At 42.8% G+C, this 25,231-nt stretch overlaps 1 protein-coding gene across 4 annotated transcripts in view; it reads left to right on the top strand.

The window, feature by feature from the left end:
- The first annotated feature begins 306 nt into the window (after positions 1–306).
- CDH7 (cadherin 7) overlaps positions 307–25,231 on the top strand; it is a 121,172-nt gene continuing 96,247 nt past the window's right edge. For 2 of the 4 annotated variants that reach the window (XM_070420434.1, XM_070420437.1), the window contains exons 1-2: positions 2,774–2,858; positions 13,629–14,035. In XM_070420434.1, the coding sequence (XP_070276535.1) occupies positions 13,826–14,035 (210 nt within the window). In that variant the 5' untranslated portion in view covers positions 2,774–2,858; positions 13,629–13,825. Of the gene's footprint in view, positions 334–733; positions 816–2,773; positions 2,859–13,628; positions 14,036–25,231 lie in introns of those variants that run through there. The other 2 variants (XM_070420436.1, XM_070420435.1) reach the window with 2 other exon arrangements.

Below are 25,231 nucleotides of genomic sequence, written 5' to 3' on the forward strand. Positions count from 1 at the left end.
TGATTAGTTTTATGACTTTGCCTTCATGCCTCAGGAGTTCAATTGATCACGGCTTCCAGGACAGCTAGGGGAGGGGAGAAGGGGAAGAGGGGAAGGTGCTAGTAACAATTCTCAAAACTCTCCTCCAGCTCCGCGCTTTCAGATGCAAATACCTCGCTGAGTAATGGACGGGCTGCGGCCCCTCCTACTTTCCCCCAGCTCCTCTGGATTTTCCTGCGAAGGACTCCATCTGTCTGGAGGGCGCTGGAGGAGGGGCGCGCGTGGATGCGCGCGTGTGTGTGCGCGCCTGGCGGCGGAGCGGCTGCCTTTCCAACAACCCTCACTGGGTCTCCGGTAGGTGCCCAAGTCTCAGTGGCTCCCCGAGCTGGCCGCGCTAGGCGCTGACAGCAGGCGACCGACGCGGACCACAATCACCGGCTCCGCGCCTTACCCCCGGCGCCCTCCTTGATCTCCGACGCCCACCCCTCTCCCTTTCTTCGGACGCGGACGCGCGCTCCCGCTGCTCCGGACCTGGTGCCCCGGCCGCCCAGGGGAGCCCGCGGGGCCCCTCGGAGCCAGCGGAGGCGGCCCGGGCCAGGGCCCCGAGCCCGCGCCCCACGGAGAGGGCTGTGATTGGAGCAGACGCCCGCGTCCGGCAGGACGCAGCGTGTGCCGGGCGGGCGCCGCCAGTCCGCCCGACGCGCCGAGCTGCGCGCACTGGGTCCCGGAGCGCCTGCGGGCGCCGGGTCGCTGAGCGCGCGCCCTTTCGGATGCAAACACCCGGGCGGCGTGGGTGGCAAGTGCCGGATGCTTCGGGGAGGGCGGCGGGGCCCCAGGTGAGTGTGACTGGCTGCGGGGGGCTGGGACGGCTCTGCCGGGCAGAAGCACGTTGTGGGCATTTGGAAGCTGGACTCCGCATCGAGCGGAAAGCGGGCGGGGGGATCCGCGTAGAGTTTCTCTGGCGTCCCCAAGTTACTGCTGTGCGGCCGTGGGGCTTACGCACCCAGGCAGGACGGGCGTGCAGATGGAGCTGAGGGCGCTCGGCCCGGAGAGCTGGTGATGCCCGACACCAGGTACGACGCAGTTCGCGAATTCAGGGTGAGCGCAGACTCCAGCTCGCTCAGGATGAAGCGATAAACACGGTCTGGACCGCTCTTCTCCAAGAGGAACACCAGCGGGTCCCGTTTGACCTGGGATGGATGGGGGCAAAAGTCTGCGCTGCCTGGGCCGCCAGGCTCCGCAGCAGCGGTCTGAGACTGGAAGGGGGTGTGCGTCTGCGTGTGCCGGGTCCTTCTACTTCCGCGCTGGACTCCTTTTACCTTCCGTGAAGGTGGAACTCATCTAAGAGTGCTTCGCTTTTTGCTATAGTTAGTATTCTGCTGCTGCTGTGCATCTGCAGGGCGCCCCGCTTCCCCCTCTGCTCCGCTGTTCCTTGGGGGTGTTTTGGGGAAAGGGCGCCCTCCTGCCGCTCTGAATGCAGGGTGGACTTCCCCGTGGGTGCACCTGCTCCATGCTGCTAGTTGCTGGTATTCGACCTCCCAGCGTGGATGAATGAGAAGGAGCCTATTGTCTGTGTTGGCTGCACGTTTAGATCGTTAACCTTAAGGATTTCTTAGATACTGTCCAGGTGAGTCAAGATTAGTAATGAGTTCATCCAGCTGTGGGCAAATGGGAACCTGTGAAGATAGCGTCAAAGATTAGGTGTCTCCGAGCTTTGGAGTTCTGCAAATTGGAGCTTGAATATACTTAAAATGCGTTTCATTTTGCAAAAAAGTAGCTTCTCTTTATTTGATAATTTATTAAGTGAAGGATCTTTAAATTGGACGCACGCTCCTATTCCCTGGAACCAGATAGGTGTTCAGATCATTTTTAATGCAGAAGTACATGCACAGAACTTTGGCAGGGGCGGGGAGGTGGGGGGGGGGGTGTAGAAAAATGTAAGTAACTGGAGACTGTGTGGCTCTTGCTGACAACTATGCATTTTAAAAATCAGATTAACATCACACAAAAAAGTGTATTTTAAAAGAGTTTAGGGGAGTAGTAGCAGCCCCTTCCTTTTTTTTAAAGGAAAGTTTTCATTGATATATTGCCAGCAACATCTAAATAGTTTTTAAGTGTGTCTTTATAAAGACAAGTTGGGGGGGGGGGGGCGGGTAACTAAGGGAGAAAATAATTACATTGGAAGCTTCCAGTCACTCACAAAAAATTACTTTCCCAAAGAACTAGTTAGACTATATTTACCTAAGCTCTTTCCTGTTACATATATAAAGGGGAAATACATCGAGAAGCATTTTCTTCCTCTTTAGGGCTACTTGGAACAGTGTGAATTAAAATTCAGAAGAACTGAGGCAGGTAGTCACATTGGCAACTTTGTGGGAATCTTACTTATGGGTGAGTGTTTAACAAGGAACGGAGTGACAGGAGCAATTAGGTGGCATCCAGCGTTAATAGTCTTTATCTGGTCCAGCTAGCTGAAAGTCTGTCTGTGTGAGAGGAAAAATAAAGGGAACAATAATCAATAGTGCAGACCAGCACCCTGCTCAAAGCCATCGAGGCTGCAGCTTTAATAAAAGGGCATTGTGCACTCACAGCGTGAGATATTATTGTAATTAAGGGCTGCAGTAGGTCATTAGGATTGTGTTAACAATCAGCTGACAGGCTCACAACTCTTCTTAAGTCCACTTTTATTGATTTAATAGCACAGAGCTTTCCCTTTCTTATAAAAGGGTGACTGTAGAGCATCTATATGACTGCAGTTTACCCTTGAATTGACTCTAGTTTTTCTTGTCCAATGCAGAAAAGAGGGTGGAGAGCATACTGAGTTGGCCGCTGTTCAGCCTTCCTGGATCTAAAAATCAACCCACTCTGTCTCCTCAGGGGTAATGTCTTTGCTGGTCTCCCTGTCATTCAGCACTTCAGGGTTTTGTCGTGTGTGTCTGTCTGTGTGTGTGTGTGTGGGGGTGTGTGTGTGTTTTGTTTGTTTTTGAAGGCAGAGCTGCTGTAAACTTCTCAGAATGTTTACTGATTTGAAGAAGTGAATACATCTGTGTGTCCAGTCACATACTTTCTTAGTCAGATTTTTTAGAAATCTTTTCTAAAGCACTGAACCCATAAATTGTTTAGTGTTGTGAGTGTGTATGCCTGAGTGATTTCAACCTTCCTGGATTTTGTCAAGTGTTGCGTTTATTGCATTAGTGGTTTGTATCACATCATGATTCTCACACACAAAAATGTTTTTTCACTTGCTCAGAAGGCTTCAAAAGCCTTAGCTTCAATTGGGAATTTCAGAAACTTCTAAAATAATGAATACACATTATTTGATGGCAAAGTGAGTCCTTGGCGTGAAGGAATCGGTTGCTTTTAAATGGGGTGATACAGGGGAGCTGAGGACAAGGAAGGGAGACATGTGACCAGAGCGTGTGTGACCATCTCAGCCTCTGACAGGCACAGCGGATCTAGCTGTAAGCAGCAGTCCTCGGGTGCCTCCTCTGGGAATGTGTTGGCCTTGCAGAAAGATACCCCAGCCAACATCAGTCCCCCCTTGTCCTTCTGCAAGAATCCTCACTGAGGAAACCATCAGTGCAAATGATATGCAGACATCTGTCTATACATTCACTTCAGATTACGCTATAGACTTCTGTTCTGGTAGAATTTCTCTTTGGCTGTTTTGCAGAGTGTTTATTGAGACATGGTGCCTTTCAGTGAGGTCACATAAACCGTACCTGGCTCAGTGTAAATGCAAGGGTAAATGAAAAATTAAAGTTGATACAGCTAAGATATGTTGTAAGAGTATTAAGGAAAACCCTTTACATATAGTTCTGCCACTTTGTTATTATATAAAGAGCTCAGAAGGGCTGTGCCTTATCACCTTTTCTTTTTTAATTGGCATAGGCTGCTTCTAGTTAACTATAAACTATGATTCCCCTTTCTCTTTTATTACTTTTACCCACCACACAGGTTATTTGTGCTTAGTTGAAATGGACACTATAATCCACTTAGCGAAGTTTTCACACAGTGGTCTGATAACCAGAGGCACACTGCAGGCTGTGTGGTTCATTTCCAGGGCCCCTGCCTGAATATTTAGGCCAGTGAACGGTGGGAGGTTGTGGTTTGTGGTTGTAATGCTGTCTCACCTGGGAGCTAATGGACTTGATCACAGTTTCTTTACGTGATAAGTCACACGTGACAGAGAGCCCCAGCTTCACTAATTAAGATGTAAAAAAATTATGTCTTTTATGCACAAAAGAAGAGGGCTGTTACGTCAGTGTTTAAATTATTGAAGTTAATGCTAAACTTTTAATGGCATACAGATGAAACCATTTAAATGGTAGTATATTTCTGTACTGGAAGCTGCAGGTGGCACTGCTAAGTCTAGAATGATTATAATGGGTACATTAGGAGCAGATTCATCTCCTATTCAAGATTTGCAGCAACAAACAACCAAATAATCATACCTGTACATTCTTGCGTTCTAAGATATTTCCCCAAGTTGGTATCCTATTTCTAAAACATTCAATGGGCCATTGTTCAAATTTCAGTGGAAATAGTTTACTTCTATAGTGTCACAGTGTAGGAGGAAGTTATTTTTTAATCACCAGGTTGTTTAGAAGGGGGGGAAGCAGTTTTAAAGCTGGATACTCCTCACCCTCCATTTTTTTTTTTTTGGCTCCACCTGGACATGCAATCCTAAACAACAGGTCCTGTCACTCTGTTCTTCTTCTTCTTCTACCCTCCTTACCCTGCTGGATGGAAAATCCTGATGATTTCCTGCTTTGAAAATTCAAACTCATGGCCATATAACAATTTCAGTGAGAGCAACGCTGCTTTTCTTGGCTTTTGGAGAAGCTGACACATTCCAAAGATAATAAATTAAAAAGCACTTCATTATCAGAGTGAGAAATACTTAATAGCCCCTTTAAATTACCCGTAGCATCTAGTCATGCCCAGTTCCATCAGTAACTGGCTGTGTGACCTTGGGCATTGCTCTGGATTCTTTAGATTTTGATTTTGTCCTTCATAAAGAAGACAAGCCTGCCTTGGGTTTTTCTAAAATGTGTTCCAGTTCATGTATGTTATTCATCTGTGGTTCTACCATGTGCAGGATCTTCAGTCATGAGGAGCAGTGCATTGGGCACGTCTTTATGTTTTTTTTTCCTGTAACATGAACCCTCAGGAGAACCAGTACTGAAATGACATCTTTATCCTGTAGGTACTGCCCCTAATAACTCAGCTTCAAGTAGGGTGGCCACAGCTGTTAACATGCTCCTTGTCCTAGACTATTTTCTCTCTGTCGTGGCACCTCTGCTCATTCACGAAGGGGAGGACTTTAGAACATATCTTTTCACCTTCCTGCGTTCCCCCAAACACATTTGGTGGATCTACTTTAAAAAGAAGTAAAAGTGTCAATGAGCAAATATGATCCCTGCTACAGAGCAGGACTCTAACTTTATGTACAGAGATAAATCACATGAGGACCTCAGTGGTAAGGGGTGGCAGCTGTCCTGGTTAAGGCGAGGACAAATGAAGGTCTTTAAAAAAGACATTGGGCGAACCAGGAGGCGGACTTGTCGCTGACTTTAAGTAATATCGTCTAATACCCAAGGAATGTCTAAAAAGAACAGGCTTCTTTTCTCTGACCGTACAAAAGAACCGGGAAATGGAAGGTTGTTCTTAAAGTGGTGATATCTTTACAGCGCCCTCTCACCACCGCTGTGAAGTGGTATCAGTCCCACTTTGAAGCATGTATATTGTTCACCCTTCATGAGGATTCATTAAAAATGTGTTGCTTGTCAAACATAGTCCAGTTTTTTTTAAAGCAGTCTTGGGATGAGACAGTTTCCTCTCAGGAGGCCAACAGAAAGATTCCCCCCCCCCCCCCATTTTGCTATTGTTACAACTGTGAAGTCTTGTACAATTATGTTTTCTAGATCAGCCAGCAAACATCCGGAGGAATATCAGTTAGATGCTGGAGGTGTCTGGCAGTCATCCATTATGGATTTTTTTTTTTAATTCTCATGCATTACTTTCTGTCAAGCACACTGACAGTCCTCAAGTATTTTTACCATTGTTTTCCTAGAAAATGCATATTATTGCATTTATTTTGTGGCTGTTATGTCCCATCTAATTGTAAACTGTACATACCTTTAAGAGAACAAAACTTCCGTAAGTCAGTACTACCAACAGATGATAAACAGTGTGTTTGCAGTGAAATATACACTAAGTGTATTTTCAAACAGTGTCAAAGGCCCACTGCTGATGCTAACTTCAGACACAGAAGCATGAGAGCTGCTCTTGCCCATAATTTGGAGAAACTGTGAAGTCTTTACTGAGATACACTGTAAACCATTGTTTTTATTTAATATCAGACTCCATGTTAAGTGTCAACAAAAGCTAAAATAGTAATATATTTTATTTTAATATAATTGATAGTCATATTTTAAAGCTCAAGTTATTTCCAGAAGGCATATAGCACTGGGTGCCTTTTAAAAAGCAGTTTAGCATATGTAAATTAATTGGTAATTAGGCATGTGTTGAAAACTACTTGTATGGTTATATATAAATGGGAGTGGCTGAATATGATACATTTGATGCTACTTGTCATGTTTTTAGCATGTTGCCTTTGAGATGGAACAGGATCTGGAGGATTTGTGCTTTTACTAATTAACGATTGGTATGCTGATTCATAAGTAAATTTTGTTGTTGTAGGTAAGGAATTTTTGGTCATTGTTTTAGGTATGAACAAAACATTCGCTTAAGAGCATTATTGTGACTTGATCTGATTTTTAAAGTGGTTTCACAGTTAAGTGGAGCAGAAAATCCAGGGAAATTTTATAATAATGAATTCATTTTGCTAAATAATATTGGCTATTAAGGTTAAATGAATAATAAACTGTCTACGTACTTGGATATAATGGTTGCCACTTAGTTGAACAAAAAAAATTAAGCAAAATGTAGCATGATTAAGTGACTTCAGGTCAAATAAGTGATCTTGAGTTAGTAACTACTGCCTGACTGATTCACACCCCCCTCTTTTTTTCCTTTTTGCTTCAATCATTTAAAATATCCTTTGCAAGGTTTCATTTTGTATTCTCTTGATTAAGGTGTGTTGTGCTGATCACAGTATTGTGATTTTCATGTGTTGTTTGGGGGAAAAGTAAATGTTAGAAATGAAAAAAATACAAGTTTTATCTTTAAAATATCAGAGCAAAGACAACACATTCTAAATCTTACTCAGATAATTTTTTTATTCTAGATTAATTATTAGTCCTGTAGCCATCACCATGACTCTCCCAAACATCTGTGGTTGGCTCCTATTCATTCTCCTCTCTTCAGATATAACCTATTCCTGGCTTCCTCCTCAGAGTTATAATGCTCCCCATTTGTAACTGTCCAGAAGTTGACACAGATCTGTAGAAGTTACCTAAACTGTATACCATACATCATTTCTCTGCACTGGCTTTTTTCCTGAGCCAGTCAGCTCGCCAGGCCTGTGGCGGGTCACTCTCCTACGCTTGCCCACTGAAGACAAGATGACACAATACAGCTTCGGGGCAGAGGTCTTTGCTTGCTTCTGCTGTGACTTGCCCCTTGTTGGCACCCGTATATGGTACTCAGAGAGGGGAGGAGGCCGCAGGAAGGGAGAAGATGAATGATACGGAAATCTAAGAAGGGGGGGTGCAGGTTTTAGCTCCAATTCATGAGGCAATATTTAACCCACTGTGAAAAAGTCAACAATTGTGATGGATTGTGCGCTCAAGTTCATTTATATATAAAACATCATAGCATGGTGCCTTTGTGTGTTTAACATCTGTGAGACGATAGGAAGTCTGTCTGGAGGGTGAGGCTATAGGAAATCTCAAGTTCAAGTTTTGTTCCTTGTGTTTGATAACACAGATAACTGGAGATTCTCATACTGGTTCAGGATCCCTCATTTCTTGCATGACATCACAACAAGGGATGACTTGGGTTGGACTGCTGTACTGGCATTTACCTTGAAAACCAGATGCCAGGGTAAAGATCGAAAGGAAGGGCAGGATTGGGGGAAGCCTAATGAAGAAAGGGGACATCCGACCCGCTCTCAGGTGTATATTCCTGGCAGACTTAGGCACTCATGAAACACACCCACTCGGATCACAGCCATTCATATAGTTTCCCAGTTTTATAAGCGCACTCCAAAAAGGGTATTATTGAGGCATTTACCTACCTCATGAAACAGAATTTCCATCCTCCAGTAATGTACACAAAGGCAGGCAAGGTATCCTTGTACATTCTCCTAGACCAGTGATGGCGAACCTATGATACGCGTGTCAGAGGTGACATGCGAACTCATCTTTTTGGTTGATTTTTCTTTGTTAAATGGCATTTAAATATATAAAATAAATATAAAAAATACAAGTCTTTGTTTTACTATGGTTGCAAATATCAAAAAATTTCTATATGTGACACGGCACCAGAGTTAAGTTAGGGTTTTTCAAAAGGTTTCGCCATCACTGTCCTAGACCTTCAAGAAAGGTAAAGAACATTTGGCTCAAGGGCCTGGCAAATACTTCAGACTCCACTGAGAAATATAATGGAATTGTTTTCAAAGTGATTGTGACTCATAAACACAGTAGAGTTAGCAAGCAGTTTATATATTGACTTAGCACATGGTTAAGTGTTGATGCTAAAAATTAATTTAGCTCTGGCGCATGTGACTCAGTTCGTGGGCATTGTCTGGTCCTGTTCCCAATCAGGGCATACTATATGCCCAGGTTGCTGGCTGGAGCCGCAGTAGGGGGCATGCAGGAGGCAGCTGATCGATATTTCCCTTTCTCCCTTCCCCTTGTGCTCTCTCTAAATTCAGTAAAAACATGTTTAAACAAATAAAAATGAATTTAATTATAATGAAAACAAATAGTCCATAACTATTTTCTGCCAATTATGTGTCTGCTTCTGTTCTAGATGCTGTGATACACAGATAGGGCAGACATCCCTCTTCATCAAGTTCATGTTAATACTGGCTGCTTTAAGCACCCTTGACTTAAATAGGAAAATACAAAATTCTCAGGTATCTCTTATTCACAAATGTTACATTGTGACTAAAGGACCCCATGTCATGCTCCATAACTCACCTTGTTGGGATGTTCTAGCCAGTTTGATAAATCCATAATCTTGTGTGGGAGACAGTCTTATCCAGAGTCAAGAAGAGTAAGTTAAACATCTCATGTTAAAATTCATGCTACATTTCGTAAATATGCCAAATGTTTCTCTTATATTACTGTGACTTTCTTAAATCCCTCTACCCTTTATCTTTAATTATTAACACTGCACACTTTTTCATAGCTTAAACATGTCAACAAAATCTGTTCTATATAACTGTCAAAAGCATAAAAGGTAAGACCTGTAAAAACAGACTGTGAAGAGCGGCAACAGTGTTTGGACAGATTCAAGGCTCGGACTAATGAGAGGGCACAGTCCTCTCATTGCCACGTGCAAGTCCCAGCTTGGAGGGCAGAGCCCTCCCAGCACAATTATAGCCAACAGCTATAGTTGTAAGCTTGAACCTATGGTCCGAACACGTGGCCCCACGTGTCTGAGTGATATGGGCTTGATAGAGTTCAGGTGCATATAATTGAGTAGGATCGAAACCCATGAGAATGTTGTAAACATCCTGACCACGCCCCTACTTTGCCTCGTGGCATCTGCTATAAAATAAAGACGCGGCTTGTGGGCGCTGGCGCTGTCTCCTCATCAGGGAGCAGCGTCCCACCTAGACCCAGCTTTCATTCTCTTGTCTGTCTTTTCTCCATTCTTCACCACCCCCTCTCAGGGTCACTGAACCTGGCCGAGCTGGCGTGGCACATAAGGCGCCCTGGGGCTGAGTATGCCATGGCCGTGCCGGCTCGCCACAACAGACGTTCAAGATAATTTAGTTCAGCTCCCTTCTTTTGCCAATGTAGAAAATTAAATCCCAGGGGGATCCAAGGTCCTACAGAAATAGGGGAGGTTTTAGGACAAAGACCCCAGTGTTCCTATTCCCATTCCACATTATGTTTGTTTTCTTCCTATCAGTGAACATCCCGAGTGAGCTGGAATAAATTTCTCCAACTCCAATATCAGTCTTTGGCTTGTAAGAATTACAGAAATTGCTTTTCTGTTACATTATTTTTGAAAAAAGAAAATTGGTGCCATTGTTTGTATCCATCTAGATTCTTTTGGTTCCTGATCTGTATTCTCTGGCACGGACAGGAACTATCAAGACTGTTTCATTCAGCGTGAGAGTTGTCTAAAACATTTTACTACAGATAGTTTTTTTAAAAAAATGTTCTTCTTGATTTCAGAGAGAGGAAGGAAGAAGGTGAGGGAGAGAGAAAAAACATCAATGATGAGTGATAACCATTGATCAGCTGCCTCTTGCAAGCTCCCTACTGGGGATTGAGCCTGTAACCGAGGCAGGTGCCCTGACTGGGGAATTGAACCCTGACCTCTTGGTTCATGGCTCAACATTCAATCACTGAGCCACACCAGAGGGCTACACATAACTTTTAAAGGAAAACTAACCTCACTTCACAAACTAACGTTAACAGAACTAGTATTAAACTGAAAAATATCATCATGGCACTAATTACCCTAACAGCTATTCTTTTAGTGCTTTTAGTTGGCCCAGACACTATCATGATTTGTTCATGATTTACTTATTTTATCCTGTTATGAAGTAGATGCCATTATTATCATTTTTGTTTTATAAGCGAGAAACTTGAGGCTTTATCTCTGCAACTTACTTGCTTAGAATTCTGTAAATAACTGTCCAAGATTGTTTAGCTGACTGAAGACTCAGAATCTGTCTCTGTCCGATGCATTGCCCAGTCTTTACAATTGTATAGTTATCATAACTCCCTTAATTTTGAATTCCCAAAGTTCATTCGCTACTTAGTTTGTTAGAAGTTGGATACATTTCATACTAAAACAGTGCTATCAAAGTTCACTTAATTCATAAAGTAGTCCAGATAATACAATTTAGCTATATCACATTTAAAAAATTGCCCCAGGCAGCATGGAGGGACCTGGAGAGTATCATGCTAAGTGAAATTAAGTCAGAGCAAGATTAGAATCACATGATCGCTCTCATGTGTAATCTAAGTAACAAACTGATGAACGAACAGAGTGGATCCTGAGATGTGGAAGCATGGAACAGAGTGTGGAATCTCAGAGGGAAGGTGGGGGAGGGTGGGTGGGTGGGAAGTAATCAACCAGAGACCTTGTATGCATATATGCGTAGCCCATGGACACAGACAATAGGGTGCTGAAGGCCTAGGGCAGGGAGGGCGGGAGCAGGCTGGAGGGGGTCAGTGGAGGAAAAGGGGCACATATGTAATACTTTCAACAATAAATAATTATTTAAAAATAGTACAATAAACTTTATTACAAAAAAATAAAAAAAATACTTTCAGGGATCAAAGTACTTACATCCCTGTTTTTGTGAGAAAATTTATTCACTCTTGAGGAAGGAGAGGGGGAAAACTGGAAATGTCCTTTGGCCTCAGGTTTCATAATCTAGCCTCAGTCCTGTCACCACAATGCTAACCCAGCTCTCCCTGTCCCCAGGAAACTTGGTGGCCCCTAGCATGAGGGAGGTCACATGACTGTGCTTCTCACCATGCTGATAGCTGTTGCCACTAAAAGCCACCACCCTGAGCTCCTGACTATAACTCAGGGGTCCTCAAACTACGGCCCGCAGGCCACATGCAAATACAAATATTGTATTTGTTCCCATTTTGTTTTTTTACTTCAAAATAAGATATGTGCAGTGTGCATAGGAATTTGTTCATAGTTTTTTTTTAAACTATAGTCCGGCCCTCCAAAGGTCTGAGGGACAGTGAACTGGCCTGGCCCCCTGTTTAAAAAGTTTGAGGACCCCTGCTATAACTCCTGGCTGATTATAGACCAATACCCTGGTGCACCATTGCCTAGTTTAACCACCTACCCACCATCTTTACCTACAGGTAACCTGTCTCAGGTGGGTTAGCTCAGACCTCCCTACAATGAACGTTCAACCTCATTGAGGGGCCTACATTGGAATATTAGTGCCTGACTCCAAGTTACTTCTTATGATTCTAAGTCTAGAACAACTTGACCTTCTAGAGTGGTTTCTAAATGGACCTATTTCATTGTTGCTCCTCAGATGGGAGATCTGGATTTGGGGAGATGTGTTCAGTGCACAGACGACAGTCAGTGTGCTCCAGTAATGGTTTATCATTCTTCTGGTTCTCGGCGTACACCAAGTCCGTTCTGCAAGCAGCTGGGTTATTCCACAGTGCCCTCTGAAATTTCAAAACTTTACAGAGCTATTTTAATGTGAACATCTTCCCTCGAATGGAGCTCAAAGTCAGTGCAATCCATTTCTTCCAGTGGTGCGGGCTATTCCAACATGTTTAACAAATCCACCTTTTTTCTACTTACGTGGCATTTTCTATAAGTATTTCTATATATATTTTCTATAAGAAATTAACAGGAGTAACTGTTACCCCTGTTATAGGAGAGACAGGTAGAAAGATGGAAAAGCGTATAATACAAAGGCAGTGTAGCTTCTGCCTTCATAGGGAGCTATCTTTTGGCTTCATGTTCTTAAAACTGTATTTTTCTCCTCTCTCAAAAGAAAACACAAATGTTAATCCTTCACTGTAACTTCCCAATTGTTGATTTATTTATAGTCAAAGGAATTAATAAAGCAAAGTGTAGCATAGTGATTTACGTGAGCAGTTTCTCATAAATTATCATTTCTCTGTTTTTGGAAGTTTGTTTTGTAACTGATTTTTTATCTCTTGCATAATCAGGATTCTGTAACTGAAATAAGTAGACTTTAGAATGAGAGGTTTTTTTTCTGTGCTGATGCCAACAATGAACGGGGCTTACAAATACACTTGAGTTTCCTCACCCCTCACATGGTCCATATAATTCAATCCCATAAGTGTGTCTGGGGGGAAGGCCCTACTATGCGCAAGCCTAGCTGTGAGATGTTCAGTAAATATCTGTGGAGTCGCAAATCACTGCAGTGAAATAGCATAACCGAACCTGCTCCACAGCATCTGTGACAGTAAGTTTGAAGAGTGGGAACTGGAAACGTCTGAGCTTTCAGCTGATCACAATCAACTCGGAACACGTCAGAGCAGCTGGTGTTCTGTGACTCAGAATCAATCACCCAGCGTCGAAGCACCTCGTGCTCCGTTATTTCTCTTTACAGTTTCACAGGAGAGATTTAAACCAGCATATGTCCTTCCCATTCTCCTAAATCCCTGCTTTGCTTTCATAGCCTAATACCAGCGCAGGAAACTGCCTGCAATATAAAAAAAATTAAATAAGTAAAGGCTAGCATTAAAATGATTTTTTTAATGGATGTGGTTCCATTTGTGTGCAATAAACCATATGCTCAAATAGAATGCCTTAGAAGCAGCGTGGAATTTTAAGGTTGCATTATGGAACAGGAATCATTCTGCCTCAGCGATGTCCACATAGGACCACGGTGATTGCCAGTTTCCATCTAAGTTCATAATCTTTAGTTTAGCAATTATACAAATGATGACATCTTGGGGAAATCAGTGCGAAGTTAGTAAATGAACGTTCCCGGTTGTGTGTCCTGGTTTCTGACACCAGTTGTCGCTTTGTCCCGATAGGAAACTCTTACACCATTCTTTGGCGAAGGCGATTCAGCGGTGGTGACCGCCTCCAACCGGACGCTCTACAAATTATCATCTCTGGACTCCCAGCTGACACCCTGCCGGAGGCAAGAGCTGCCAAGCCAACTGGAACTGTGCCTTTTCTGTTGTCAAGGTTCTTTTCTTACACAGGAAAAAGAAAGAAAAAAAAAAAGATGAAGTTGGGCAAAGTGGAGTTCTGCCACTTCCTGCAGCTGATCGCCCTTGTCCTGTGCTTTTCTGGGATGAGTCAAGCAGAACTCTCGAGGTCCAGCTCAAAGCCCTACTTCCAGTCGGGGAGGCCCAGGACCAAGCGCAGCTGGGTGTGGAATCAGTTCTTTGTGCTGGAGGAGTACATGGGTTCGGACCCCCTCTATGTCGGAAAGGTAGGGCATGTGGCCTTTCGAAGTCACTCGTGGTTACGGGGAATGTCTGTGGTTGGATGGAGAACTGCTCATTTATGCTTTGGTGTTAGAGAACATGAAACTCTCACTCTGTCATCTTTAAATTATGAGCAACTCAAACCTACTCTTTCTAGAGGTGGTCTGGTTTTGATGGATTTTTTAAGATTTGCTTTTTAAAATTGTTTTCTGGTTAAAAATGAATATGAACAGAAGTCAGTTAGAAGTGGTACTCATTAAACCAATGGTGGGCAGTTTGTGGTGCATTTGTTAGGTGGCCAGGTGGGAGCCAAACTGAACGTTATCTTTCACAGCTCTGTTCTATTTGGGCAGGATTTTTCATTTGAGTGCCTTCTGCACTGAGGGGCCCATCAGGAGAAGGGCCTTTCCCTCAACATGCCCATATCCGGTCCAGTGCCTAGCATGCTGTAGGGCTGATACTTAGATATTTGCAAAGGTTTCCTAAATTTCTCAATTTGGTGATGAGCACTGGTGAATGTTTCCTTCGTAGAGTAAGTTTTGACAAGAAATCTATACATCTGCGTTTTTACTTGGCACTTTGTCAGCTCTAGACCGCTGTTCCTAATAAAGCTGATGAGTTTACGCCTGAGTGATTTTCCAACTTTGAAAGATCGAGGGAGAATCTTTGCTCTTTATTTCATGGGTTATGTTTTCATTTGAACACACCTTACATAAAGGTGAAAATCTGTTTTTGTTGATGGGTATCTATATAAGTCAAGGTGGTTTGTGTTGTATTTACTGTTCTCATTGAATGCCTCTATATTTTAGAAATAATGATGGGCATTTATGGAAAAGAGATTTGAGTAAGTTCAAGGTTTCTAGGTTGTGGATTAGAACTTTTTTTTTTTTTTAGCCCAGCCATAGCATTTTTTTTTTCACTAAGATGTGTTAGTACACACGTGTTTTATGTGCATATATATCATTAGAGCCAGTACTATTTTATTTGTAGCATCTTATACAGTGTACATGCACTAAATTCCTCTCTCAGCTTTTTCTGTTTTCTTATAAACAAAGTGAGAGCAGTCACAATTATGCATTGTTAATGACTAAGAATTTAGAACTTAATTTCATTATTAATGAACATTTAACAAATACATCAAACTTTTTTTCAGTGGACAGTTTTATATAACATTCAGCTGATTCAGAAAGAATTAGTAGTGATTAGGTGAAATCATACTTTTATGAGAATATAACATTTTCTAAAGACAACTAAAATATTTCCGTTAATTTCGTTTTAAATGGGGTTGCCACAGTGAAGTTGACATTTTGAAGTAAACATAACTTAAAAATTTTTAAAACACCCTTCTTGTACATTTTAGTCTTCACATAATAATTCAGAATGTTTGTATCTAGATAATCTTAAGTCAATTTAAAATTATGAAAATACATGCCGCTAAGGTTACTTAAATTTCAAATGCTTATGAAGCTGTTGGGCAGCGTTTTTATTGTTTTTCTCAGAAATTGTGGGGTTCCTTGATTAGATAACAAGAAATATCCTGTGTTTCCCTTTCAGTTAATCAGAGACAATCACTTGGCAGATTGTATGGGATGAAAAACAAGTTTGTGTTTATTTCTTGTCTGATGTGTATTGGGCATTCCATACAGATGCTCACTGTAAAATGTTCAGGATCCAAATGGGTTAAACACAAAAACTCTTTAAATGACTAAAATTTAGAGAAAATGCAGTGAGATAATTTGAGATGGAGAGTTAGTGGGAAATATAGTTAGTGGGTGAATGATTCATTCCTTATACATAGGGATTTCAAATGCCAGAGAAATCATATGTACGTATATTTTTTAGGCCTTTGAATTTGGAGACCATGGTAAGAGCTGATAGCCAATGAGATGAATAAATAAATAACATTTTGTCATTAAGACATTGAGGATAATTAAGTCACAAGATGACTTGTGACCTTATTATTTTAGCCTATTTACTGGTTTTATTCAACATGATAACTCAAGACCAAAGTAGAACAGTTTGTTGAAGGGACCAGGAGTGCTTGTAGAACCTTCACCACAAGATCTCCAGGGCATGGACTTCTGGGCTGTGTTAGAATCTGACCTTTATCATGAGAATCTTACTCTCATCTGGTGATATGAGTTAATAAACTGCTGACCGGAAAGTTATAGACTTAAGGAAAGAGTCATTAGTTATTACTCTGATGGAATTCTTTTTTTACTGAGGTATAATTGACATCTAACATTAGTTTCAGGTGTATAACAATGATTCAACATTTGTATGTATTGTGAAATGATCACCACAATAAGTCCAGTTAGCACTCATTATCATACATAGTTACAGATTTTTTTTTTCTTGTGATGAGAATTTTTAAGATCGACTCTCTTAGCATCTTTCAAATATGCAGTACAGTGTTATTAATGACTAGAGGCCTGGTGCACGAGTTCATGCATGGTGGGGTCCCTCAGCCTGGCTGGCGATTGGGGCTGATCTGGGCCGTCTCGCCCAGTCCCAATTGGGACTGATTGGGCTGGCCAGCCTGGGGGAGGGACTGTGGGAGGTTGGTTGTCCATAGGAGGTTGGCTGGCCACAAGAAGTTGGCTGTGGGAACACACTGACCACCAGGGGGCAGCTCCTGCATTGAGCGTCTGCCCCCTGGTGGTCAGTGTGCGTCATAGCAACTGGTCGTTCAGTAACCGGTTGTAATGATCGCTTAGGCTTTTATATATATAGACTAGAGGCCCGATGCACAAAAATTTGTGCACTCGGGGCGGAGGGGGTCCCTCAGCCCAGCCTGTGCCCTCTCGCAGTCTGGGACCCCTCGGGAAATAACGACCCGCTGGCTTAGGCCTGCTCCCGGTGGCAGAGGGCAGGCCCAATCCCTAGGTGCAGCCCCTGATCGGGCTCAGAGCAGGGCTGATTGGGGAGTTGGGGTGCCGTCCCCTGTCATGCACAGAGCAGAGCGGATTGGGAGGTTGCTATGCCACCCTCAGTCACGCTCAGGGTAGGGCCGATAAGGGGGTTGGGGCACCGCCCCCTGTCACACTCAAGGCAGGCTCGATGGGGAGGTTGTGGCACCACCGCCTGTCACGCACAGAGCAGGGCCAATCGGGGGTTGGGGCGCTGCCCCCTGTCACGCACAGAGCAGGGCCGATCAGGGGTTGAGGAGCTCCCCCCTGTCACTCACAGAGTACGGCCGATAGGGGAGTTGGGGCGCTGCACCCTGTCACACTCAGGGCAGGGCCGATGGGGAGGTTATGGCTCTACCCTGTCACACACAGAGCAGGGCCCGTGGGGGGGCGGTTGGGGCGCCGCCCTCTATCACCCACAGAGCAGGGCCGATCAGGGGGTTGGGGCGCCACCACTGTCACACTCAGGGCAGGGCCGATGGGAAGGTCATGGCTCTACCCCATCACACACAGAGCAGGGCCCATGGGGGGGGTTGGGGCACCGCACCCTGTCACAGAGCAGGGCCGATCAGGGGGTTGGGGCGCCACACCCTTTCACACACAGAGCCGCAGGGCGATCAGGGGGTTGGGGAGCTCCCCCCTATCAGGCACAGAGCAGGGCTGATCAGGGGGTTGGGCTGTCTTCCCCTGTCACGAACAGAGCAGGGCAGATAGGGAGGTTGTGGCCCCGCCCCCTGTCACACACAGAGCCGCAGGGCGATCAGGGGGTTTGGGTGCTGCCCCCTGTCACACTGATCCCGGTGCTGGGAGGCCTTGCAGCTCCTCTGATCCCGGTGGTGGGAGGCATATTACCCTTTTACTATATAGAATAGAGGCCTGGTGCACGGGTGGGGGCTGGCTGGTTTGCCCTGAAGGGTGTCCTGGATCAGGGTGGGGGTCCCCACTGGGGTGCCTGGCCAGCCTGGATGAGTGGATGATGGCTGTTTGCAGCTGGTCACACCCCCTTCAGGGTGGGGGTCCCCACTGGGGTGCCTGGCCAGTCTGGGTGAGGGGCTGAGGGCTGTTTTCAGGCTGGCGGGTGCCTGAAGCTCCCAACCGCTCCTTTTTTTCTTTTCTTTTTTTTTTATTCTGGGCCAGCTTTAGCTCTGAGGCTTGGCTCCAACTCTTAGGCCTCAGCTGCTGAAAGCAGGTATCTGGTTTGTTTGGGTTCTATAATCGAAACACGGTTTCAACTCCAGCTCTGAGACCCTGGCTGGCTGAAAGCAGGTTTCTGGGGTTTTGTTTAGCTTCTATATTTGTAACAATGTTTCAAACTGCAAGCTCAGAGGCCGGCAGCGGCAGGCGGGGAACGTTGGCTTCCTCCGTCACTGAAGAAAGCAAGCCTCCTGTTCGCTTCAAGCTGCCTGGCTGCTGGCCGCCATCTTGGCTGGCAGTTAATTTGCATATCGCCCTGATTAGCCTATGGGAAGGGTAGCGGAGTGACACCAATTTGCATGTTTCTCTTTTATTAGTGTAGATAGTCACCATGCTGTATGGAGTTCTGTTTCAAAGAACAATAGTGCGCCTTTCCCCAAGAGTGTTTCTTAGTTGCCATCATGCCTGTCGCCCGGTCCTGTTATAGGAGTCCCTCCTTGTCTCCCCTGAACTGACTGTTAATTCACAGCCATCTATCGCATTGAATCGCACTGCACTTTTCTAAGTCCAGCCTTTTCCTCACCTTGGCATTTCTCACCTAATGTCCTCCAACTAGCTGACAAAAAATGTGTCTGCAAACCACCCGGCCTCTGTTCCAGGCATTAAGTGGCTTTCATCTCTCCTAACCATAATGGGCTGCCAGCGATTGCTGCGCTCCGGGCCATTACTTTCCCTGAAATGCGTGCTCCGTGCCTCTTCCACAGTCGGCTTCTCTAGCTGTGACCATCACTCTTGTCTTCCCTGCTACTCCCTTTTCTTCCCTGCTTATTCAGGGAGAATTTATTACTATTACCCCAGTCAGCATCAGATGTGTAGACATTCAGCGTGGGATCCACTCAGCTTTCAGGTCAGCTTGCTGGAACGTGGTGGTGAGCATGCTCAATGCAGCCAATTACACCTGAGCAGTATCTCTCACCAAGAGATACTCTGTCTCCTGATAACTAAAGCTGGGTTCGGTGTTCCAGAAAAGGAATGTTCTTCCTGAAAAGAGGTTGTGTTAAAAAAAATGAGGTAGGAATTAGATTTCATAACTAGGCAGATTTATATTAGATACACACAAAGACAATAATGAATCCCAAATATTTATTATTGGTTAGGGAAAAGCCTACTCTTCGTGGTACAATTTACATTTTATAGATTTTAGAGGGGAAAACCTGCAGACGTGCCCTCTCAATATGTAGATTACCTAAAGTTGGCACCTATCTTAGAAGAAAGCAATGGCAGTGTGTTTTTCCTACGCACGTGTAGAAATCCCATTTTCACAATAGCCCTACAACCAGAGTGAATTGCGAAGACACTTGTTCTTACCTTGTTACTTTGCAATAGAAATGCCCGGCGGGAATTTGGGCATGGATCAGCTCTGTGGATCTAAATAAGTTCAGATCCTCAGACATACTTTTTGGCAGGTGTTCTTAGCTCTTACTGTACTTCAGTATACTAGTAGCTCTGAAGTATTCAGTGCACTTCCTCCACATAAAATCAACAGTTCAGTTTTTGTTTGGTTTCTTTTCAACCATAGCAAAAATAAAATACATCTGATTTTGCCACTAAAATGCACAAACTTGCCATAAATTCAGTTTAATGTTGCCCATTTTCTCTTCAAAGTTATCTTAGGTTACAAATGGAAATTATCATTACCTAAGGCTTCATCAGTGAAACTGCATAACTGCAAGTTGGAGGAGAGGGGCTTACTGTTATAAACCTTCTGATGAAAAACTAGATACTCTAGATTGGCTCAGAATTTTTTGATTGTCTATCCATATTGATCAAAATATTTTAAAATGCTGTCTTCTTGAACTCTTTTATTTGTATTTACTTGTCACCCATTTTGTGATGGGAAAAGCAAAAATTAAAAAAAACACACAGGTCTATGCTAGTCCTGTTTTTACCTTGTGTTTATGTTGAGATTGAAAGTGAAAAATGAGATAAACTCAAGTGATTATACTGGGCCTCTGTGATTGTTTGACAAGCTTTGCGTGCAGTGCTCATTGACATGGAGTCCCAGAATCTGCAGCAGTCTCTGTAGCTCACCAAGATAAATGACAGAATTAGACAAGCAGCAGGACAGTCCCCGAGCCTTTGCCGGCTCAAGCATAGATAGATAAGTGCTATATTGGGAGAAATTTCACCCTAATCTGCATGATTCTTGTATGATTTATATTGATTATCTGTCATCATAATTGTGATCACTGGAGGGAAACAGTAGTTTCTCTAAATATGCTTAACACTATATCCCCCAAGTTCTCCTTTGCTGCTGTCCGGCCTATCCCCTTCCATGTTCACTTACATCCCCCTCCCCAATCTCCTGTCTTCTTTCAGTGCTTACCTAGTACCTCCTCTGTGGTAGGTGTTGTGCTAGATGGGAGAGTTTAAAGAAAACAAGATCCTCTTCATAAAATTCACCATCTGGTTGATAAGCCATGCGGGTAACCAGATGGCAGTGGAAAGCAGTAAATTCTATAGCTAATCTACATCTGTGGAAGTGGTAGGAGGGAGGAATGGAGCCATGGATCCGTGAACAAAGGCTTGCATGAGGATATAAGATGTACCTCTGTGATTTCATAATCCTTTTATACAATCTTCACATCAACACAGAAAAAATTATCTTAGAAAGTAGGACAGAGTATTCTAAATCTATATTAGAGGAAGCTTTATATAGTAGAAAGATCAGTACGTAGAAAGCCTAGTTTATACTTGCAAGTTTCTCTGTATTTTGAACAATGCCCTTAAACATAAATTTCTATCCTCTCATTGGTAAACTTGGGATCAATTGGTAAAATTTTGAAACATTTCATTTTGACATAATTTCAGACTTACCAAATAAGTTGCAAAGTATTATTTTAGAACCCAGCTTCTCCAAATGTTAATCTTACATGACTACATCTATTACGTAGACCGCATGATGACTACATCATTACATTGGTATGATACTGATTACCATTCAGCAGTCGAATTCACATTTTCCATTTGTTATAGTAAAGTGGTTTTTCTGATAGGAGCCGGTCTAGTGTTACATCTTGACTTTGTCTTGTCTCCTTAGTCTTTTCAGCCTGAGGTAGTCACTCCATCTTTCACATTGTCATTCTTGACCGGTAACTTGGTAGCACATCTCACAACCTGGGTTAGTCTCATGTTACTTCCTAATGTGAGCATTTCAGGTGATGTAGTTCTGACAAGATGCCCTTCCCCCCACATCTTGTCAGGAGGTACAGGACGTCAATATGACTCATTGGTAGTGATGTTGACTTTGATCACCTGGGTCAGGTGATGTCCTCCAGGTTCCTCTGTTGAAGAATCATATCTGAAAGTTTTGAATCTACACTGTCCTTATGGGTTGGAATTCATGATAGCTCTGGTGCAAGGGGATGCTCTGCAGGCTTCATTAAGGTCCATGGTCCAATTTAAGGATGAGGAGTGGCTCCATCTGAAATGTGGGTCAAATTTACATTCATAACCCTATCAAGTAACGTCCATAATCTTACGTAGTAATTCATCATGTTTCTCAAAAATTTAGCCCTCATAATTGTAAAACATGGTTTTAGAAAATAATACACAGTCAGCTAACATAAAAGAAGTGTCTCAAGAAAATGCAATCTAATATATTAACATTTTAGTATATTAACAAGGGAGTTGGGATCTATTTGAGGAATAGAATTATAATTAATGTTTGAAAAGATTTAGTCATGCTAATTCCTCCAAATGATTTATTTAGATAGAGTCTAACATTTCTGTTTCATAATCAATACTGACTATATCTTTGAAAAGCTGTCTGAATTAAAAAGGAGGTGTTCTTATATTAGAGGTGAGGTAATAGATACATTTGAAAATAAAATAAGTATAAAGTAAGGGAACAATCATTAGAGCTATACGTTAGAAGAATTAGACAGCAAGTCTGGATGATTATATCCACTCTGGAAAATACATTTCTGAAAAAAATGTTAAGATGTTCTACGACTATGAAAATATTTTGTTTTCCGTGAAGTATCAGGGTTAGTTGCATTATCATCAAACCCTCTTAACATATGTTTTTGAAACCTTTACCTTTAAAAAGCATGTATTCAAGAAAGAATATATAAACTTACATGGTTCTCTAATCATTACATATTCTTGAAATTTAACAAATCTCGAAAGTGAATATAGTAAAAATAACAAGCAGTGGTATTATTGGAGAGATTACAATGGTATTTAGCCTAGATATAGAAATATTACACATGTCTCTTAGAATAGACATTTTCAGGATAGGGTATGCAGAAATAACATATTATTGAAATTCTGGAAACAATATGTAGGACTTTTATTCAATTCTTTAAAAATCCCATCCTTTAAAAATTCTAGTTTTTGGTATATGCAGTATCCAATACATTTAAGGAGTTTTAATTGATAGAAGTATACTCTCAAGTAAGCAGGAAGACCAGTAGCCCATTCCAGGAGGGGTTTTAACAACTAAAGGACCATTTGTAACTAGTTGGCCCTACACTGTGGTGCCATTTTCCAGTGAGCTGGTCTGGACCCATGGAGGTTGGCCTGGATCAAGAGAGGCTCAGAAGGTTCCTTTTGCCCTGCATGGCTTAACTTTTCAGTATATGGGAGGGTCTGAACACATTCCAGTAAATAACAGCTAGAGAACATGAAATTGCCGGGAAAATACTCATGTTGAACTCAACCAGCCTTAGTCTTCTCAGGCCAACAACCTGGGATTTACCTGCTGCCGTCGCCTAAACAAGAGAGAACCCCAAAGACACTGAGGGGGGCCGGGGAGGATAGCATGGCAAGGCCTTCTGCATTGCTGATTCAGCTGGCATCCTTGTCTTCTGTAGGATAAATTCAGAAGAGCAGTTTTTCAAGATGGGGCTGTGTTATAGGAATGGTAATTACATGAGCCAAAATGACTAACATCATTCCAGCAAGTTCTGTGTGTAAACAGCGCACAATTATCTGATAAGAATGCTTCCCTTAGACTGTTGACTTATCTTCTTAGTTAAAATGCTGACATGTTTTAAGGTATTTAACTGAAAACACACAATCAAGATTTGGACAACACATACATAATGCTCAACAGATGTGAGTTTGAAAGACTGGTGATGATCACTGGTGAAATTAGTCAAACCATGCTTAAATTAGATGTTTCTGATGTGTGAGTCATTTGAGGGTCCACAGTGGCGCAGGGTGGGTGTGGAGAGGAGAAGATTACACATTCTGCACTTGGTTCTTTGAAATGAAGAAGAAATAACATATCTGAGAAACTCTGTTCTGCATCCCACATCACTCTACCCTGACACAGTTTATGTAATTTTCTCAACTGAATCATAACAGAACAGAATGTATGCAGCACATTAATTTTGCTTATTCAGGAGAAATAGGTACTGGTAAATTCTAGTCAGTGGGGTTCAGTGTAATTATATTCAAGAAAAGTGAAGCTATCAACAGTTGAAAATGATTACTAACCAGTTAGATGCGAATTATCACAAGACGAAAGCGCATAGTGAAGGTTATTTGCAATGTTAGAATCATACACGGGGTGTGCAAAGAAAGAGCTGTGTCCGAGATAAAAGTCAGTTAAATTGTAGAGCAGATACACACCGTGGAAAAGTGCTTTTTATAAAGATCGGTGTAAAATGGTGGGATGGCATAAATCTTGATGTTGGAATTAGAAACTCAAGCTTTATTACAAGGATAGTTATCTTTTTGGGTGATCATTAGAAAACCTGCAAGTAGACTTTTACCTATGGCACAGCAGCTGCGTTCAGTGAATCTTGGGGAGCAGTTGTGGCATGTAATGATCTGAAACAAGGCTGTTTTCCCCATTGATTAGTTTGTTGGAGACGTGAGTACAATTGAGGATGGAAAATATATACAAATGAATGAGGATTCAGGGTTAAGGTCAGAGGAGGAAGTGCATTCTGTTTCAGATCCAATTAAGATTTCACAGTGGAATTTATGATAAAAACATAGGGAACCAATATTCAGATGGTTCATATCTTGTAACGTGTATTGTTTTCTCAGTGCTGCTCTCTGCACGCTGCCCACAGCTGCTGATTTGTGGTTAAGTTTGATTGCTGTAAACTCTGGGCACGTTGATAAAGCCGTTTTTCAGGCACTGCATTTTCACGTCCTGCCCAGAGCTCAGGGGGTGTGGGAGAACTGGAGGTGGCAGGAGGAAGGGGTCTAAGCTACGTCAGAGGCTTCAGCAGTCCTGCAGTCACTCTTTCTATTCTTTTTCCAAGCAATAACCCCTCTTGGAATTTAGCAAAAAATAAAGTATTTGATGTCATTTCAGTTGTGCGCTACAGTACCCCATAGAATGTACCCCTATAATGATTTTTTTTTCAAATTCCCTGTGGTTTTAATATTGAAATTTAAATATTTATATTAATATAGATTTTTTTAATCAGAAAGAAAAATAATGTATTTTTTTAAATTAAAAAATTAAAGCTTGAAGCCCTGACTGGTTTGGCTCAGTGGATAGAGCGTCGGCCTGCGGACTCAAGGGTCCCAGGTTCGATTCCAGTCAAGGGCATATACCTTGGTTGCGGGCACATCCCCAGTGGGGGTTGTGTAGGAGGCAGCTGATCGATGTTTCTAACTCTTTATCCCTCTCCCTTCCTCTCTGTAAAAAATCAATAAAATATATTTTTTAAAAAATTAAAGCTTGGGGCTTTAAAGCTCATTTACTCAAGTCCTTTTCTGAATTCGGGAGTTGATTGTACAGTATCCCTGATGTGTGTGATCTGGCAGCCTCAGGTCCATTTTTAGGGCAGGATCTAGGGGAAACACACAGATTTGAGTCATGTTGAGTACAGCCTCCACCGGTCACCAATGGTGTGACTTCCGGTGAATAGCTTGCTCTCTTATTTCATTCTCTTATAAAATAGGAACAACAATAACAATCACAAGGCTGTTGTAAGCATAAAAAGTGGAATAGAGTTACTATGAAAGCATAATGTTGGGAGGATGACTCTTATTTTTAGGAACTTGAATTACATTTTGCTATTAAAATCTCCGAAGGCAGCTCTTTTGCACCCCCTGCCCCCATTTAAAAGGAATGCTTGAGAAGATGAAGTAACTCCTCATTTCCACACCTGTCCTCATGCTCAGCTG

The sequence above is a fragment of the Myotis yumanensis genome, unplaced genomic scaffold, assembly GCF_028538775.1.
Source record: "Myotis yumanensis isolate MYYU_CA2020_CCGP unplaced genomic scaffold, mMyoYum1.0.hap1 SCAF_7, whole genome shotgun sequence".
Classification (NCBI taxonomy): Eukaryota; Metazoa; Chordata; class Mammalia; order Chiroptera; family Vespertilionidae; genus Myotis; species Myotis yumanensis.